Source organism: Myotis nattereri (assembly GCF_964212035.1).
Source record: "Myotis nattereri genome assembly, chromosome: 3".
Lineage (NCBI taxonomy): Eukaryota > Metazoa > Chordata > Mammalia > Chiroptera > Vespertilionidae > Myotis > Myotis nattereri.
In genome coordinates, this window is record NC_138077.1 from 181,367,698 (window position 1) to 181,387,948 (window position 20,251).

At 41.7% G+C, this 20,251-nt stretch overlaps 1 protein-coding gene across 1 annotated transcript in view; it reads right to left on the reverse strand.

Annotated features, from left to right (window-relative positions):
• The window catches only part of RNF11 (ring finger protein 11), a 42,098-nt gene extending 24,676 nt beyond the window's left edge, over nucleotides 1-17,422 (reverse strand). Inside the window, exon 1 of the mRNA XM_081087157.1 lies at nucleotides 16,762-17,422. Coding sequence (XP_080943283.1) covers nucleotides 16,762-16,884 — 123 coding nt within the window. The 5' untranslated portion in view covers nucleotides 16,885-17,422. The remainder of the gene's footprint in view (nucleotides 1-16,761) is intronic.
• Between the last annotated feature and the right edge of the window lie 2,829 nt (nucleotides 17,423-20,251).

A 20,251-nucleotide genomic window follows, 5' to 3' on the forward strand; every position in this document is an offset into this window, starting at 1 on the left:
GTTCTACTGCAAAGCCTGTTTCTTCATCTATAAGATGGGAATAACAATAATCATATTCACAGAATTATTATGAAAATTAAGAACTTCTAGTTTCTAGTCTAGCCTATAAGGAGTTTATATAAGCCACCACTCCATCATAACAAATTCTAAGAAGCTGAACAAACTGGAAAATCAACAACTCTACTTGATCAGTCAGAGAAGTGAGGTCACAGTGCAGACTACTGATTCAAAAATTAAAGAGATAGACAGCTGACTAAAGAAAATCACAACTTACTGGAGCAGGAACCATGAGCAAAACTAGCACTGGGATAAGAAAACCTAAATTATAATTGATGGGGGCTCAGAGAGATCAAGTCTGAGTTAAAAACTCCAGGGGGCCCTCCTACTTTTTATAAGTTTTATCTCCAAGAACCCTACCAGTTCCTACAGTGAATATCAGAGAAAAATTTTCCTGTGCCTCCAAAAGGAGAAGGAGAAAAGGGACCATTTTGACATATACCAGAGCATTCTATTCTAATCAGGCCTGCCCTCAGGAGAAACTATTTTGCCAGCACCAACCTGTTGGGGTTTTATCAGATGCTAATCTATCTGAAGAAAGGGTAATACTCAAATCCAGCTGGTTCTAAACTTCCATGTGGGGAAAGAGAAATATCCAACGCCATTCACCTCTTGCCATCCTGTCCCACTTAAAGGGGATCACATTAATAAATGCTGGGAATTACAAATTAAAGTAAGCAAATAAAAACTACTATTCTATACACCTATTAGAATGGTGAAAATCCAAAACACTGACATCAAATGCTATTTAGGATGTGGAACAACAGGAACTCTCACTCATTGCTGGTGGGAATACAAAATAGCACAGCCACTGTGGAAGACAGTTTGGTGGTTTCTTACAAAACTAAACATAAATATACTCTTACCAAATATGATCCAGCAAGTGTTCCTTGCTTTTTACCCAAAGGAGTTAAAAACTTATGTCCACCCAAAACCCCGCACATGGATGTGTTTAGCAGCTTTATTCATAACTGCCAAAACCTGGAAGCAACTAAGATATCCTTTAACAGGTATTTGGATAAATAAACTATGGTACATCCATACAATGAAGTACTATTTACTTAATTTAAATAAATTAGCTATCAAGCTATGAAAAGAAATGGAGGAACTTCAAGTGCATATTTCTAAAGAAACCTTAAATGCATATTGCTAAATGAAATAAGTCAATCTGAAAAAGCTACTTACTGTATGATTCTAACTATATGATATTCTGATAAAGGCAAAATTATAGACAGTAAAAGGATCATTGGCTGCCAGGACTAGGGGTAGGGAAAGATGAAAAGGTGGAGCACATAGGATTTTTAGGTGAAGGAAACTATTCTGTATTGATGCTATAATGGTGGAACCATGTCATTACACATTGTCCAAACTCATAGAGTGTTAACCACCAAGAGTAAACCCTAATGTAAACTATCAACTTTGGTTGATAATGTTTCAATGTAGGTTCATTAAAAAAAATAAAATAAAATAAAATTCAGCCCTAGCCGGTTTGGCTCAGTGGATAGAAAGTTGGCCTGTAGACCAAAGGGTCCCAGGTTCGATTGCAGCCAAGGGCAGGGACCTTGATTATTAGACTCCTCCCCGGAGCAAGCCCTGGTCGGGGCATGCAAAGGAGGCAACCAATCTATGTGTTTCTCTCACATTGATGTTTCTCTCTGTCTTTCCCTCTCTCTTACACTTTCTCTAAAAAAAAAAAAAAATCAATGGAAAAATATCCTCATGTGAGGATTAGCAAAAAATAAAATGAAAAATCAAATGTGGCTCTATCAAAATCCCAGCTGGCTTATTTGCATAAATTGACAGCTGATCCTAAAATTTATATGGAATTATAAAAACTAAGAATAGTGAAAACAATGTTAAATAATAAGAACAAAGTTGGAAGACTCATACTTCCTGAGTTCAAAACTTATTACAAAGCTAGTGTAGTACTAGCATTAAGGATAGATATACAGATCAATGGAGCAAAATTGAAGAGTCCAGCAATAAACCCTTACACTTATGGACAATTGATTTTGGACAGGAATGGAAAGACAATGGGGAAAGAATACTCTTTTAAACAAATGGTGCTGTAACAACAGAATAGTCACACACAAAAGAATAAATGTGGGCCTTCCTTACACTATATACAAAAAATAACTCCAAACAAATCATATACTTAATTGTGTGAACTAAAAATAATTCTTAGAAGAAAACATAGGAGTGAACCTTTGTGATCTAAGCTAAACTTAAGACACAATCACTGAAAGCTAAAGTAACAAAAGAAAAAATAAACTGGATTTCATCAGAATTCCTAACTTTTGTGTTTCAAATAACACCATCAAGAAAGTGAAAAGACAATTCACAAAATGGTTGAAAACTTTTGCAAATCATGTATCTGACAAGGGACTAGAATATATAAAGAACTCTTACAACTCAGTAATAAAGAGACAACCGGATTAAAAATGGGCACAGGATCTGAACAATCATTTTCCAAAGACCAACAAGCACATAAAAAGATGCTTAACATGATCAGCCTGTAGGAAAATGCAATCAAAACCATACTGAGATACTTTACTAGTATAGCCACTAGGATGGTTATAATAAAAAAAAAATAAGTTTTTGGACAACATGCAGAATTTGGAACCCTTGAGCACTGCTGATGGGTATGTAAAATAGTACAAATGCTTTGGAGAACAGTTTGGCAGTTCTTCAAAAGGTTAAAAATGGAATTATATGACACAGCAATTCCACTAGTAGATGTGTGAACAAGAGAAATGAAAACACATCTATATAAAAACTTGTACACAAATGTCCTGGCAGCATTCATAAGAGACAAAAAGTAGAAACTCAAATGTTCATCAACTGATGAATGGCTAAACAAAATGAGGCTGATCTATACAATGGAATATCCTATATAATAAAAGCCTAATATGCTAAGTGTCCAGTCGTTCATTTAACCAACCGAAGTGTAATATGCTAATGATATGCTAAGGCCACTCAACCACTCACTATGACATGCACTGACCACCAGGGGGCAGACACTCTGACTGGTAGGTTAGCTTGCTGCTGGGGTCTGGCCGATCAGGACTGAGCGAGTTGGGCCAGACATGCCCTGGAGCCCTCCTGCGGTCCCTCCCCAACCCCAATTGTACACCGGTGGGGTCCCTCGGCCTGGCCTGCACCCTCTCACAATCCGGAACCCCTCAGGATATGTTGGAGAGCTGGTTTTGGCCCGATCCCTCAGGCCAGGCCAAGGTACCCCACTGGTGCACGAATTCGTGCACTTGGCTTCTAGTTTCACAATAAAAAGGAATGAAGTCTTGACACATGCTACAACATAGATGAATCTTGAAAACATTATGCTAAGTGAAAAAGGGTAGCCACAAACAAAAAAACACAACACATATTAGTATGCATATTGGATCTATTTCTCATTGTGGACGTGCAAATTAAGACCACAATGAAGTACTTCTACACACTTATCAAAATGTCTAAAATAAGAACTACAAACCTGATGGGGTAGCTCAGTTGGTTAGAACATCGTCTCAATACATCAAGGTTGTGGGTTCGACCCTGGGCAGGGCACATAAAAGAATCAACCAATGGATGCATAAATAAGTGGAACAACAAACTGATGTTTCTCTCTCAAAAAAAATAAATCAATAAATAAAAATAAAACCGATAATCCCAGGTGCTGGTAAGGATGTAGTGCAAATAGAATTCTTCTTACACATTGCTGATAGGACTGTAAATTGGTGAAACCACTTTAGAAAACTACTTAGCAACTTATTTTGAAATGCATCAAAAACCAGAATGGATTGATAAACGGATGGATATGTGTTAAAACAAATATGGCAAAATGTTAACTGCGGAATCTAAGTGGTGAGAATATGGGTGTCCTAACAATTCTGTTGACTTCTCTGTATTTTGAAAAGTACTGTAATAAGGGAGAACCAAGATGGCGGCATAGGTTAACGCCGGAGTTTGCTGCTTTGAACAACTACTTCAAAAGTGAAACCAAAAAACGGAACGGACATCACCCAGAACCACAGGAACGCTGGCTGAGTGGAAGTCCTACAACTAGGAGGAAAGAGAAACGCATACGGACACTCAGAGGAGGCGCAGTGCTGAAGTCAAATTCTGAGGTGCAGAGTGCACGGAGCGGGCTGGCGGCGGAGGGCGAGGTTGACGTTTTCAATCGGGAGGGAGTCGCAGACTCTGAGCTCCAGATCCGGGCGAGTCTTTAGGGACCCAGGCTCAAACGGGAGAAGCGGGACTGTCTGGCTTCGGTCAGAGCGAGTGCAGCTTTCTCTCCGAGGTTTGCAGCCATTGCTGGGACTCAGAGAGGCAGAGCCCCTGGGGACAGGACTGAGAGCCGCCATCACTGCTCTCTCCGGCCCACCCTGTTGATCCTGTGCGACCCACCCCGCCCAAGCCCTGCACAGAGGCATTTGCCAGATAGCCTCAGGCAAAGGCTAGATTAGCACCTCCCTAGAGGACAGAAGTTCTCTCACTGCAGAAACAGCTGATTCTCATAGCCACTTGGCTTGGAGGTCAAACCCTCCCTGGTATTAGCTACAACAATCAAGGTTTATAAGACTGCGCACAAAGACCACTAGGGGGTGCACCAAGGAAGCATAACAAAATGCGGAGACAAAGAAACAGGACAAAATTGTCAATGGAAGATATAGAGTTCAGAACCACACTTTTAAGGTCTCTCAAGAACTGTTTAGAAGCCGCCGATAAACTTAATGAGATCTACAAGAAAACTAATGAGACCCTCGATCGTATATTGGGGAACCACCTAGAAATTAAGCATACACGGACTGAAATAACGAATATTATACAGACTCCCGACAGCAGACCAGAGGAGCCCAAGAATCAAGTCAATGATTTGAAATGCGAGAAAGCAAAAAACACCCAACCGGAAAAGCAAAATGAAAAAAGAATCCAAAAATGCGAGGATAGTGTAAGGAGCCTCTGGGACAGCTTCAAGCGTACCAACATCCGAATTATAGGGGTGCCAGAAGATGAGAGAGAGCAAGATATTGAAAACCTATTTGAAGAAATAATGACAGAAAACTTCCCCCACCTGGTGAAAGAAATGGACTTACAGGTCCAAGAAGCGCGGAGAACCCCAAACAAAAGGAATCCAAAGAGGACCACACCAAGACACATCATAATTAAAATGCCAAGAGCAAAAGACAAAGAGAGAATCTTAAAAACAGCAAGAGAAAGAAACTCAGTTACCTACAAGGGAATACCCATACGACTGTCAGCTGATTTCTCAACAGAAACTTTGCAGGCCAGGAGGGAGTGGCAAGAAATATTTAAAGTGATGAATACCAAGAACCTACAACCAAGATTACTTTATCCAGCAAAGCTATCATTCAGAATTGAAGGTCAGATAAAGTGCTTCACAGATAAGGAAAAGCTAAAGGAGTTCATCACCACCAAACCAGGATTATATGAAATGCTGAAAGGTATCCGTTAAGAAGAGTAAGAGGAAGAAAAAGGTAAAGATACAAATTATGAACAACAAATATGCATCTATCAACAAGTGAATCTAAGAATCAAGTGAATAAATAATCTGATGAACAGAATGAACTGGTGATTATAATAGAATCAGGGACATAGAAAGGGAATGGACTGACTATTCTTGGGGGGGAAAGGGGTGTGGGAGATGCGGGAAGAGACTGGACAAAAATCGTGCACCTATGGATGAGGACAGTGGGTGGGGAGTGAGGGCGGAGGGTGGGGTGAGAACTGGGAGGAGGGGAGTTATGGGGGGGAAAAAAGAGGAACAAATGTAATAATCTGAACAATAAAGATTTAAAAAAAAAAAAAAAGAAAGGACAAATAGCAATATTAAAATATTTCCTCTAATTAAAAAAAAAAAAAAAGTACTGTAATAAAATGCTGTGGGAAAAACTAAACATATCCCTACCCTATTACAAAGCAATTCCACTCCTGGATATATACTCAAAATAATCAGGGGCTTATATACATTATGTACATAAAAAGAATGGTCACAGCAGATTTATGCAGCCAAAAAGTAATACAACTCAATATACATCAATAGTAGAATATAAAAATATATTTATACAAATGATAAATGAACACCAATAAAACATAGTATGAACTATTATCACATACATATTAAGAACACAAAAAAATTTCACAATGCTGTATAAATTATTCTATTTAACTTCAAAACTAGGCAAAACACAATTATGGTTATAAGAGGTCAAAATAGTGGTTACCTTTGGGAAAGAGGTATTAACTGTTGGATGGGGTATGAGGGAGTCTTTTGGGGGGCGTGGAAGGAGGCTCTACCTTGATAGTGGTTCTAATATGTAAAAGTACACTAAGCTATTAAGATACTACTAAAAAAATACTGCTTATTGTATGTAAACAATAAAAAGGTTTACACACACATATACAGGGTTGGCAAAAGTAGGTTTACAATTGTGAGAAGGCAAAACACAGTGTATTCTTATACTATTATTTATTAATTATTGTAGTATTTGTATTACAACTGAAAACCTACTTTTGCCCACCCTTGTATATTATACTCTAACTGCATAAGATTATAGAATTCATGCTCACCACCTACTCATTATTTTTTTGGCTCCAAGTTACCCTACTCATAGTTTAATAAGGGCAGCTCTTTTGCTTTTATTCTTTTTTGTTTGTTTGTTTTTTTGTTAATCCTCACATTTTCCTACTGATCTTTAGAGGATATTTTTTCCATTGATTTTTAGAGAGTGGAAGGGAAAGGGGGGGGGGGGAGAAAGAGAGAGAGAGAGAGAAAAACATCAATGTGAGAGGGATCTCACGTCAATTGATTGCCTCCCACATCCCCCTAACCAGGGCTGGGTATCAAACCTGCAACCCAGGTATGTGCCTTTGGCCAGGAATTGAACCCAAGACCCTTCTGTGCTCAGGCCAACACTCTAACCACTGACACCAGCCAGGGTTGCTTTTATTCCTTTTTTACACTGATGTTCACATAAGACTTCATTTAAAGTCTTCAGAACCTAAAAAGTAAGTTTGTGATTCACTGTCTTATCATAAATTGATCCTCCAACTTCAAAGTTTACATCAAACACATAATACTTGATTATACTATGTCACAATGAACTAAAATAAAATGCTTCATGTATAAGCATTAATTTTGGCCCCTTAACTAATATGGTAGCTTCCTCAGGAGTAAAGGATTCATTTCTCCTATCCCCTTGGTGCCTAACATACTTGGTGACAGAAAATAGGTATCAAGCGTCCTGCTTTTTATCTTTAAAGCCTTGCAACTCAGTTTCTGGTAAACTGCTTCTTCCCCATCCCTCCCCCAACAAATCCAAGAATTAAATGGTTATACAAAATTATATGTAATTTTAACTAGTTGGGTTAGTTATAAAAGTCTCACTCTTCTTCTTCTTTTTTAAATATATTTGTATTGATTTCAGAGAGGAAGGAGAGGGAGAGAGAGAGATAGAAACATCAATGATAAGAGAAAATCATTGATTGGCTATCCCCTGCACTGGAATCGAACATGGGACCCTTCAGTCCGAAGGCTGACATTCTATCTACCAAGCCAAATCAGCTAGGGCAAAAGACTCACTCTTCTTAAAGCCATTCAGCTGTGTAAGAAATTCAGAAAATTTAATAAATTTAAAAATAAATGTATCTGGAGGATTGCTTTATTTCCCACACTTTAAGATCTCTTAGTTATCTTACTGTATGCTCTCTGGATTAAGTAACAAGATAATTACTCAACTGGCCCCTGGGAGCACACTCCAGGTTGGCTATTTAATTAAAAGATAGGTATATCTTTTATATTCATATTAAACTAAATTCAAAGTATTCTTTTTTTTTAATCCTCACTCGAGGAGATGTTGTTGTTTTATTAATTTTAGAGAGAGGGAGAAAAGGAGGGAGGGAGGAAGAGAGAGAGAGAGAGAGAGAGAGAGAGAGAGAGAGATATCAATCAGTTGATTCCTGTATGTGTCCCAACTGGGGATGGAACCTGAAACCTAGGTATGTGCCCTGACCAGGAATTAAACATGCAACCTTTTGGTATAGGGGACAACATTCCAACTAACTGAGCCATGTGGCCAGGGCTGAACTCAAAGTATTCATAATCAGTTAAAATAAAGGAACTCTTCTAAAACTTTAAAAGCAACATACAGCCAAAATGAATGCCAAAATCAAAAGGTCAAGCAGATTCTCCAAGAGCAGAAAATATATTTAGTTCTCCCTTATCACTTTACTTCTCAATTGCATGTAGCAATCTCTTCTGTCATTAAAAACACACACTTTGGCTGTCTGTAAGCCAGCGTTTCCTTACATCCTTTCCACTTTTTGTGGGTCTTTAGAATCTTTACCACATCACTCTTAATTTCATTTATCTATATATATAAAACCCTAATATGCAAATAGAACGGCAGAACTGAACAACTGGTCGCTATGATGTGTGCTGACCACCAGGGGGCGCGTGCAGAATATGGTGGGCGTTGGCCACACTGGGATGGTGGAGCAGGTGAGGAAGGGCACCAGACCAAGGAGGGGCGTTGGTTGCTGTCATTGGGGCGAGCCTCTGGTGGTTCCTGAAAATTCCTTGCTCCTGTGCACCGCGGTCCCACTCGGCACACGCACCTGCTGCCAGCGGCTGGCCCCACTTGAACCCGCTGCCGGTGCTGGAGCCACCGCTTGCACCTGCTGCCAGCACCAGGCGCCAGCCCTGATTGCTCGGCACCATTAGCAGGTGCAAGCTGTGGCTGCCAGCCCCAATCATCCCTCAGGGCTTCTCCACCTCTCCCTGTTCCTGAGGGGTGACTGGGGCTGGCAGCCGCCGCTCACACCCACTGCCGGGGCCCAGCCCTGGTCCCGATCACTCAGCACCATCAGCGGGTGCAAGCGGCGGCTGCCTGCCTTATTGCCCCTGAGGGCTTCTCCACCTCCCCCTGCTCCTGAGGGGCAATCGGGGCAGCAGCTGCCACTTGCACCTGCTGCTGGCACTGGCCCCAATCACTCGGTGCTGTCAGCGGGTGCAAGCTGGGCCGGGGCCGGGGCCAGTGCCGGTGCCGTCAGCGCGTGGGAGCAGTTCTAGCAATGCAAAGAACCTTGCAGCCCACAGTTCCTTTTCAGGGTGCACAAATTTGTGCACTGGGCCCCTAGTATAATAAACCTGAATTCTGAAGTGTCTGTAATAATATTTTAAGTGTTTGTTAAATTCATTATTAAAAGTAACTGGTAAGGAATCGACTTCTGGAAAATTGTTCTAGCCTATTTTTTAATAACCTATTTGAATAAATGAAAAAATACATCATCCCTATCTCTTTGCTTGAAGAAAGGTAATACACAAAAGATAATTAAAAATGGCTTGAGAAAAGATGACAAAGAAATACAACATTTAATTCCAATTGTATTTACAATCATCCTTTCATTCCCCTCCTCATTTAAACTTGGCTGAGGCATAATAAAGACAGAAGGGAGGCCTTAGCCGGTTTGGCTCAGTGGAGCATCAACCTGCGGACTGAAGGGTCCCAGGTTTGATACCAGCTAAGGGGACATGCCAGAGTTGTGGGCTCGATTTCCAATAGGGGGCATCCAGGAGGTAGTCAATCAATGATTCTCTCTCATCACTGATGTTTCTATTTCTTTCCCTCTCCCTTCCTCTCTGAAAATCAATAAAAATATATTTTTTTAAAGAATGAATTACAGCAATATTTTAAAAAAAAGACAGAGGCAGAAAGAAGGAACAAAGTTGAATAAAAAAGTAAGATAGAACCTATAGTAGCTATTTTGTGACAATTTTTCTGTTTAGAGGGAACCAAATAAAATTAAGACCTTTTTAAAAAAGAATCCCATTCTAAAGTATTGTACCAAGATTTTAAAGCTCTAAATTTTACAATAAAATGTTTCTAGAAAGCATTAACTAAAAAATATTTTAAGAAAGTCAAGTTTTCCAGATCTTATCTACCAACTTATTACCCCATCTTCTCAAGTTACCCTATAATTAGCTCTAGAATTAAAGTGACACACTGACTGTCCCACTCTTAAAGGTGCATACATGCTTAATGGCAAAAAATCAGCCTTAATTAAAGGACATCCAGAGTGGGAAATCAGGCATAAACAAACATACTCACTACAACAAAGATTATAAGTAAATAAGCAAACTTTGATAATTAAATAACCTTAGCTTATTCATTTTACAAAAACCAAGACAAGCTAAACTACATAGAACACAAACCAAACTTGAATGAAAAAGATAAAGAGATTAACTTTCCCAAAGTTCATGCACTTTATAAATTAGCAGGGACAGGACAAAACTCGATACAGTCAGATAAAAATAGTTAATGTGGGAGAGGAAAATATCAGAACCCTTTAAAGTACAAAGGCCACACACACTAAAGCACATGATTCTGGGAACAATTTATATTGAAGCAAACAACCAGCCTAGCCACGGAGGTTAGTTGGTTGGAACGTCATTCCCATACGCCAAGGTTGCAGGTTTGACCCCAGGTCAGGGCACATGCAAGCAGCATCCAATGAATGCATAAATAGGTGAAACAACAAAATCAATGTCTCTCTCTTCCCCTTCCTCCTCTCTCTCTAAAAGCAATAAGTATTTTTAAAAATGCAAACTTAACACTCTTACAGAAAAACAAAACAACTGATATTCACGTTTACTCAAGTAATTGAGTGCCTACTATGTGAAAAACAGTTCTAGCAATGCAAAGATAAATCATGAGACTTGGATTCTAGTAGAGAAGATGCGATATTGTTATAATTAAAATCAAATAGGAAGGGTAAAGAGAGTGTCTGAGGAATGGTAAATGAACTACTTAAAGTTCGGAGCACTTAAAGAAGTTCGGAGTAAGAAATTATTCATGTTGGAGGAAATCAAAAAAGGATTCCTGGTATTTGAGCTGGACCTCGAAAACTAGAATTTACATTTGTAATTAAGGGATGAGTATTCATTGCAATGGGAATAGAATGAGCAAAGGCAGAGGCTGGAAAACAGAGGCATATATAGATGACAACAAACTGTTTAGTCTGACTAGAGTCAGACTTAAAAAGCTGAAAAACTATATAAGGAGCCAGATTATGACTTTGACAGAGATTTAAGAGAGATTTTCAGTGACAAGTCATGAAGAATCATTAAGGATTAAGAGGTAAGGGATCTGATCTTGTTAGAATTTGTTTAGCAGCAAGGAATAAAATGAATGGGGAGGAGAGATGTCAATTAGGTTATTATGAGAGGTAATGAGGACCTCAATTATGGTGGTGACAATAAGAGGGAGATGGCATAGTTCTAAGTTAGTCACTGGGTGTCCAGAGTATGTAAGGTACCATTCTACTCCACCAAGAAAATATAAAATCCAGCCCTGGCTAGTTTGGCTGAGTGGATAGAGTGTTGGCCTTTGGACTGAAGGGTCCCAGGTTCAAATCTGGTCAAGGGCACATGCCTGAGTTGTGGGCTCGATCCCTAGTAGTGGGTGTGCAAGAGGCGGCCAATCAATGATTTTCTCTCATTATTGATGTTTCTCTCTCTCTCTCCCTCTCCCTTCCTCTCTAAAATCAATAATAATAAAAAAAATTTAAAGAAAATTTAAAATCTTACCTCATTCTCATTTTTAAGAAAACTGTAATCTGGAAAGAAAATAATTATTAAAGTATCAGAGCTAATTTATAAGGTAATATGATTTCCAAATAAAACAAACAAAATCAGGAGTGAGAGAGGAAAATATGGTCAGGGAAGGCTTCATTAAAGAGGTTGGAGTTGATCTGCACCTCAGTGAAAAGGTAGAACTTCAAGAGGAGAAGGATAAATGTCATACATAGGGCATTTTTTTAAGTTAAATAATCTGTTCAATAAGACCAAGATATGTGAAATACATTTTGAGGTAATTTCCACCAAAATGGTAAACAAAAATAAAACATAAAAAAATCTTCAATTACTTGAATTTAACTTCATAAAAGTATAAAAAAAAGATATTAATATATTAATACAGCTCTGTATGCTTAAAAATAAGCATTTTATTTTATTATAGACTTTTAAAGGAGGGGGGTTACTTTTAATAAGTTCTATAGAAGAGATCAAACCTTTTTTTAAAAGTATCTTGAAGTAAGCTTTATTCAGTCACAATTTGAAATATCCAAAATGTTGTTTTGTTACTTGTGAAAGAAGCTCCTCAAAACACAATATAACCTAATAAACTCTCTTCATATTTTACATGTAAATGACAACCAGAATTTGAATTCAGATCTATCAAATTCCAAAACCAGAGCTACACTTGCATCCACTGCTATGTTAACAATAACTAATTTTACTTCTGATTTTAAAATCGAAAATGTATTCATCACAAAGTGTAGGACAGGAGGAAGAAATTAGTAATTCTCAAGTTATATAACTACTACAAAACTGAGAGAAACATATATATATATATACACATACATACATATATATATATATTTAGACAGAAATACTGTTAAGTGGCTTTTGTTGTTGTTCAGTGAATATTAAGCTGTTTTAATAAGATGCTGCTCTTGAATTAGCATATGACAAACAGGGTTTTAGAGTAACAGTAGTACCTCAACCTATTCACATATATCTTTGGGTGCTGGGCTACCTACTGGCCCTTTCTTCTTAAGGACCTTCACTCCTCATTTTTTCATGACTTATCCTCTCTCTCCAAGCATATTTCCTTTGTATCTTTCTAAACACTCCAGAAAGAGAAAATAGAGGGCATGCCAAATTTCTTTGTTTTTACCTTCTAATTCAAGAAAAGCTCTAACCTCTTTCCTCCCATTTCTCTAAGGATAAGCATTCAAGTACTTTCTCATAAAATAAACGTTCTGTTATGGAATATATACAGGGTGAACTAAACCCTAAATTATTTTATCAATAATTATTTTAAACTTTTATTTAATATTATTGAGATTTGAATTTTAGAATGGATTCCTTAAAAATGATCCATAATAAAGGGAAAAAGGCAGTAGGAATACACATAGTTCTTATAAGACATTCAAATGCACTTGCCTCAAAATAAATACATTAACTCATTTTTTAAAAATCCATTCATTCAACCAATAATTGAGTGCCTAATGTGTGCCAGGCACTGTTCTAGGTACTTGTAAAACTGTTTCTTTAAAAATCCCCTTTCCTCAGGAAGCTTACCGCTTAGTGGGAGGAGAAAGATAATAAACATAATAAGTAAAGATACTGTTAGAAAGTGATAAATGCTGGGGGGGGGGGGGGGACAGAACAGAGTAAGGAAGAACTCCAGGATATTGTGGCAACCTGCAATTTAAAAAGGATGGTCAGAGAGGGTTAAGGAAAGTGTCATTTGAGTAAAAACTTGAAAAAGGTGAGGGAGTCAGCCATGGTGATACTGGGGTAAGAGCATTCCAGGCACAGAAACCAGGGCAAAGGTCCTGGAGTATCCTGGGACAAGAAAGCTGAAAAGGCTAAAGGGAAGCCAGCAGCGGGTAGAGTAGTTGAGTGTGGAGATTTATGTGTGGGGGAGCAGAGGGAACAGATTATATAGGGATTATGGGACACTGTAAGGAATTTGGCTTTTACGTTGAATGAAATGGGTATCCATAGAAGTTTGAGCAGGGTGTCATGATCTGTTGTATCAGAATCACTTAGCTGGCTGCTGAGTTAAGAACAGACTTATTGGGCCCTGGCCGGTGTGGCTCAGTTGGTTGGGTGTTGTCCCATGCACCATGCTGGTGCTGGTTGATTCCTAGTCAGGGCATGTGCCTGGGCTGTGGGCTCCATCCCCGGTGGTGTGGGGTCATGCAGGGTGCAATCAATGTCCATGTGGATGTCTCTCTCTCTCTCACCCTTCCTCTCTTTCTAAAAACCAATAAAAAAATCTTTTTTAAAAAAAGGAATAGACTTATTGGGAAGGCAAGAGAGACCAGTTAGGAAGCTACAAAAAAAGCCCAAGAAATATGTACTTCCTATAAACTTTGACAGTAATGGAACAGTGATTACTTTTATGCAAAATAAAAAAATCTGTCAGATCCTGCTAATAAGAAATAACCAGAAGTTAGAGCTCTTGATATATATATATACATACACACACACACACACACACACACACACACACTGTGCAACACCAACACAAAAATCTCTTCACTACAGAAAAATACCAGTGTGTTCCTTTATAATTATCTATTTCCTTTATGAAAAAAAATTTAATTCTGTTGCAGCTGAGACTATCCTTTCAAGAAATTATTCAAAAAAAAATAATTAGCCAATATTCCTGTAACTCTGCTAATTATATACTATTTAAGGGGAGGGGAGTTACTTCTGTCCACTGAATATATAAATAATTTACCTTGGATTGGTGTGAAATAAATCATTCTTGAAAATCTTACTTCCTTCATGGGGAACAGAATTTTTTCTACTAAAGTTTCTCTTTTTATGTTCCTATTTTTAAAATAAATTCTTTTCTTTCAATTGATACCAACCAAATTTGCATATCAGCATCTGGGTCATTTATTTAAGGAAAGGACAACCACAAAAAACTCCCACTGTCACAAATAACATGTTTCAAAAAATGTTCCTCCATGATACCAAAAAATAAACCCCCAAAACCTCTCATTATCATCTAGTCCTCCTGGAAAAAGAAAATACAATTCTCAACACTATGTTATCATAAGTATAAAAGGGGCAATAAGTCAAAGATATTCAATTTGCCTGGAAAGGGGCTAGAAAACACGAAAGGAGATTTTGAAATAAAAATCCATCCCACTACAAAAATTTGCTCATGAAACTGAAATAAGCACATACATCATCTTACAGTATTTTGAGGTAAACAGAAAGTGGAATATAAACAATTTACTTGCGTCAAAGACTCAGAAAGACAGCCAGATTTAGCTTGTGTTTTTCTAAATTAAATCTTGATGGTTGAAAGTATTACATAGGTCCCCCTTTTTCCCCCTTAGCTTGTCTTTTTTAAAGAGACTTTCCCTGTGGCAATTCTTGGGAAGAAATGAGCGTGTAAATTTACAAAACATAATACGAAATTCAAATTCATTAATTCCTTCGACAGACATATAAGTGCGTTTCTGTGCCAAAAAGTGCACAAAGCACTGGGCACATGCACGCTGTTGTCAAGTCTTATATATAGTTTTCACGTGTCCCAGTTACTGAGTATCTACTAGGAACCAGATGCTGGGGATACAACAGCACCCAGGAGACAGACACAGGCCCCCGACCTGGCAGTGTCCACTGCAGAGAGAGGGAAATGCCCCAAGGATGAGCCATCATCTAACAAACAAGGACAGGGACACTCAGGTAAGTGCTCCGTGTGCTGTGGATGGGCGTGTGGAGGGTTCGGGAGGACACCAACAAGGGAGGGAGGGCAAGGCAGAGCCTCCAGACCGGCGGTGACAGGAGAGCCGAGGCCTCCAGGAGGATTAGATGTTCACCTGGCCGACCTTGGGGGCAGGGCTCCGCGCACAGGGAGCAGCGGGAGCAGAGGCTCGGGAAGCCCGGGACACAGACCGCGAGGTCAGCCGTGGAGGCTCCCGGCGCCACAGTCAGGACTGGCCTGTATTGGCCTTTAGGAAGAGCCCCCGAAGGGTTTTCTGAAAAACCAGCTTGTGTGATCAGGTTTTTCTGGTGTCGTGAGACACTGGTTTACACAGGAATGAGAAAAGAATAACACTAGGTAATGATGTCACCATGAAACAACAAAGGAGCCTGTCCAATTAGAGAACTAACCCCCTCCCCCGCAGGAAAAAAAAAAAAAAAATAAGCCACTTAACTCTGCAAGTCCTTCTGGGAAAAAAAGTTTTTAACCAACATCACTTAAGACCGAAGAAGCGGAGGAAAGGTTTGTCTGTATAGATTATGAATAATAACATCGACATATCTACCTTGCGTTTTCTCCAGAGGGCACAGCTCTTTATTAATTTGTGGAAACACACCAGGGGGTGCTGACTGTGGTCCCAAAAGCACTGAAACTCTTCAGAAGAAAGTCTTTGGTACCAAGGGGGAACCACGAGGAACACAAGGTATGTTTCAAGGCATGGGTCAAGGTTCCCAAAGTTCAAGAGAACCAACTTTTATTAAGTCAAAGCGTTTCAAAGGTGTCACGGGGTGGAGCCGAGGAGGAGGGGTTTAAAACTTAATAAAAAAAAAAATATGTCAACAACTAACTCTTAAAAAAAACAAACAAACCAACCACCAGCAAGTAACTCTTGATCCGAGGGGACTAAGATCCCCCCTTCACGCTCTTCTCCCAAGGAGGAGCCATGAACACCCACCAGACCCAGTGAACACAGACAGGGGTGAGCACCCATCGCAACATAACCGGGTGGGGGGCACCCACCCGACCCGCCCGCCCAGACCCCAGACCCCAGTCAGCGGTGAGGCGACAACACCTCGATTCAGGCATAAAGGCAGGAAAATGTCACTCCCAACTCCACCAGCCGCCGGCCCCGGGGCCGAGCTCACCGCCTCGGATCCCTCCCCTCAAGGACGGAGCGCCAGCCCCGCGCCGCGCCTGGGCAGAGGTGAGGGAGCCCCCATTTCTGGGAGCAGGGAGCCATCGCCTCAGCTACAGCCCCGGGCGGGTCACCGCCCCCAGGCCAGGCCCCGCTAGGTCACGGGCGCTGACAGCCCCGAAGCCCCCTCCCCCTCGCCGACGCCGCCTCGGCTCGGCCCCTCGCACCCGCGAGCCCGCACACACCCTCCCCTACCTGATATGGCGGCGGCGGCTCCTGGTCCGGCTCCGTCCCTTCGCCGAAACTAGCCCGGTCGGACTGAGACTCGTGGAGCAGAGAGATGTCATCCGAAGTGGGGGATTTGAGGCAGTTCCCCATCTTCCGAGGCTAGGGTGTGTGATCTGGGGGTGAGGGGAGGGTGGGGGGTAAGCAGTGGCGGGGTCTTTCGTCAGCTCCGCGGTCAGCCGCGGTCAGCGAGGAGGGGTCGGCGGCAGGCCGGGGTTCAGGCGGCGGCTCCCCCGCCCCCCGGCGCCGCCAAAGCGCCGCTCATGCCAGCCCCCGGGGCGGGGGCTCAGGGCTGGGCCGCGGGCGCCGCTGGGGTCGCGGCAGGAGCCTCCAGCGAGGCGGCGATGTGGTGGGGGGGGCGGGCGGGGAGACCAGACACTTCCCCACCCCGCCCCCCCGCGGGGCGGCGGCGGCCACGGAGCCGCTGGGCCTAATCCAGGTCAGGAGCAGGGGGCGCGGCCGTCGCGGCTGCCTCAGCTGCTGCCTCAGCTGCCGCTGCCCCTGCAGACGCCGGAGCCGCGGCCGCGGGCCTCATCCTACTCCGCCTCCGAGCGGCGGCAGCGGCGGCGGCGGCGGCGGCGGCGGCGGCCAAAACGAGGCCAGCTGCGGCCTGCGTCACGCCGCCGTGCGTGCCCTGGTCCCGCCCCCGGCGCCGGAGGCGTGGCAGCTCCGGCCGCGCTTCCCCCGCCCTCCGCTGCTCTCGGGGCTGCGTCTCTTCCTGCTGACTCTCAGGTTCGGTCCCCGACTCCGAGACTTCTGAAGTCTCCTCCCCACAGCCCCCCTCCCTCCCCGCTTGTCTCGGCTCTTACTTGTGCTCTGTCCTGTCCCGAGTCTTCTCACCTCCTTCTGCCCGGTGATCCTTGTATAAACTTAGAGCAGAATGTATCACTCCCATAGTTAAATGGTAAATGCCCCACCCCCCTTTATCCTTTCAAGTCCAAACTCACCAATGAACCTTTCCTATCTATCCAGTCACTTCCTTATCCTCCTACGTCACAGCCAGAGAGATTCTTCCTCCAGTTGCATATCTCAGATTGTTCTGTGTCTTTGCTTTCTCACCATCAGAGTCCAAGCCACCATCATTTCTCACCCACACTATTGCAGTGCTCTCAAAGCTGTTCTCCCTGCTTTCACCGTTGCCCCCATCCAATCCATTATAGGCACAGTTGAATTATCTTTTTAAATGTAAGTCTGATGACATTCTGTTTAAAACCTTCAATAGCTTCCCAATACTGTTATGACTAAATTATTAATTCTCAAATGGTTTAAAAATCTGCCTACCTCCCTAAACTCATTAGCAGCATTGTCTCCTCACATATTCTAAACTCTAGGCTGTCTAAATACTTTCCCTTATCTAGAAAACTGTTCCCTTTGGTCGAGGCCTTTACTCATGTTCTCTCTTTTTTTTCAAGTATATTTTTATTGATTTCAGAGAGGAAGGGAGAGGGAGAGAGAGATAGAAACATCATTGATAAGAGAGAATCATTGATTGGCTGCCTCCTGCATGCCCCATACCTGGGACCAAGCCTGCAACCCAGGCATGTGCCCTGACTGGGAATCCAACAGTAGCCTCCTGGTTCATAGGTCGACACTCAACCCCTGAGCCACGCTGGCCCAGGCTACTCATGTTGTTCTTTAACAGAAACTCATTCCAGACCTTCTACCTCTTTCAGGCTAATCATTATCCCCACTGAGCCTTCTTGGACCCAACTGCAATTCTCCCAGGAAACCTCTCCAGACCCTCCAGTCTGGGTTAGTCTCCTCTGTGGCTTTTCTCTGTCACAGTGTGATCATGCTGCGTTATCTGTCCCTCCTCTGTGCAAGGCCTGGCACATTGCCTAAGGTACAGTAGGCTCCTTCTTGGTTGAATGAACAGAACTCAACAAGCAATGAATGTATGCAAAAGAAGGCAACAAGAAAGTTGAGAGTTCTCCTAATATTCACTCAGCAAGAAGACAAGAGGCGGGTCTTCACTCCCTTTCTTTTATGCACCATTTCCTGATTTCATTTATTTCCTTATTTAAATTTATTTATGTATTTATTTATTCTCCAGAACCTATGCTAAGCACTAGGAAAACTTATTTACCAGACCTGGCTTGTTGCTAATGGAGCTCAGAGTTCCCCTGGGAAGACAAACAGATGAGCCCTCTGCCTCACCCACCAAGGAGTTGTAGAAGGCCTAGAGGAGAGTGATTAGACCATTTGGGTGAGGACCTGAAAGGATTCTTGGAATCCCTATTCTATAAAATCACTATCTGACTTAAATGCACTCATATCCCATGTTAAATATAACCCTCTTTCTGTGTTGGGGTCCAGCCCCACCAGGTCCAGTAGTTCCCAAAGGTGTGGTCGGAGTCTTTGAAGAAGGAATGACATAGAAACAGCGTTCATATGATCAGCATAGCCAGCTTCTCCCTTTATTGTCCCCTTACCTCTGTATTTATACCATTTGATCCTATAAGCATGCCTCTATAATCACATCATGGTATGTTTTGGGTAACTTTCTACAGTTCCTTGTTTATAGTTTCTTATCTGACCTTTGCCAAAAATCCCATCTCCATCTAGTTCTGTTGATTTTAATCCTACCCATTCTATTCCAAAGGTGTTATCTCCATTCCAAGGTCACTACTCAACTGTTCTGTTAAGCTACAAGGAAGTAACTGAAGGAGATTATCCTAAGTAAAGATTATGTAGTTTAAGCGTGATTGTTCCTAGTTAAGGTGGCACTTAGTTAAGGTGTTTTACTGATTTATTCCCTTCATTAGTCCTGTTAATCCCTAACTCCAGGGAAAAATCCCCACCCAGGGAAACAACCTTTCTCGGGGAGGTGGTCCTGGTTAAAACACATAGCGCTAAGAGGGGGAGCAAACATATGCCATATACACCAGGTCCCTTGAAACATATGCTGTGCAGATGTTTCTTCCCTTCAGCGACTATGTCAAGCAGCAAGGGTGGACCAGCTTCCAGCATTGCTGTATGCCCTCTTCTCCAAGACTTGCCTTCTTTCCCATTAATAGCTCCCACCTAAATAGGTGTATAATTTAGGCCATGTTTGCATCAGCATCTTTCACACATCCCCCCCAATGATTGCTTAATTCTCTCTAGCTTGGAAAAATGAAATCATTGGATCCTTTGGGCAGAAAATTTCAGGCACAGGCCTCTTTCCCCCCATTGCCATTTTCCTTGTATCCTCTGAACTATTGCAACAGCTTCTTAAGAATGCCCCTGCTTCTGAATCATTAATCTATTTTCCACACTACTGCCATGAGAAATGTGATCAGAGAGCATTCATAGACTTGTGGTTCAGAAATTTTGCATGGCCTTGAGGCTTTGCACCATTTAGTTCCATCCTTATTTCCAGCTCCAATGAGGCATCCTTAAACCCCAGCCACATCACACTACTTGCCATGCCCTGTTTTCACTATGCTTTTCCACCTCTGACTTTTGACATGCTATCCCT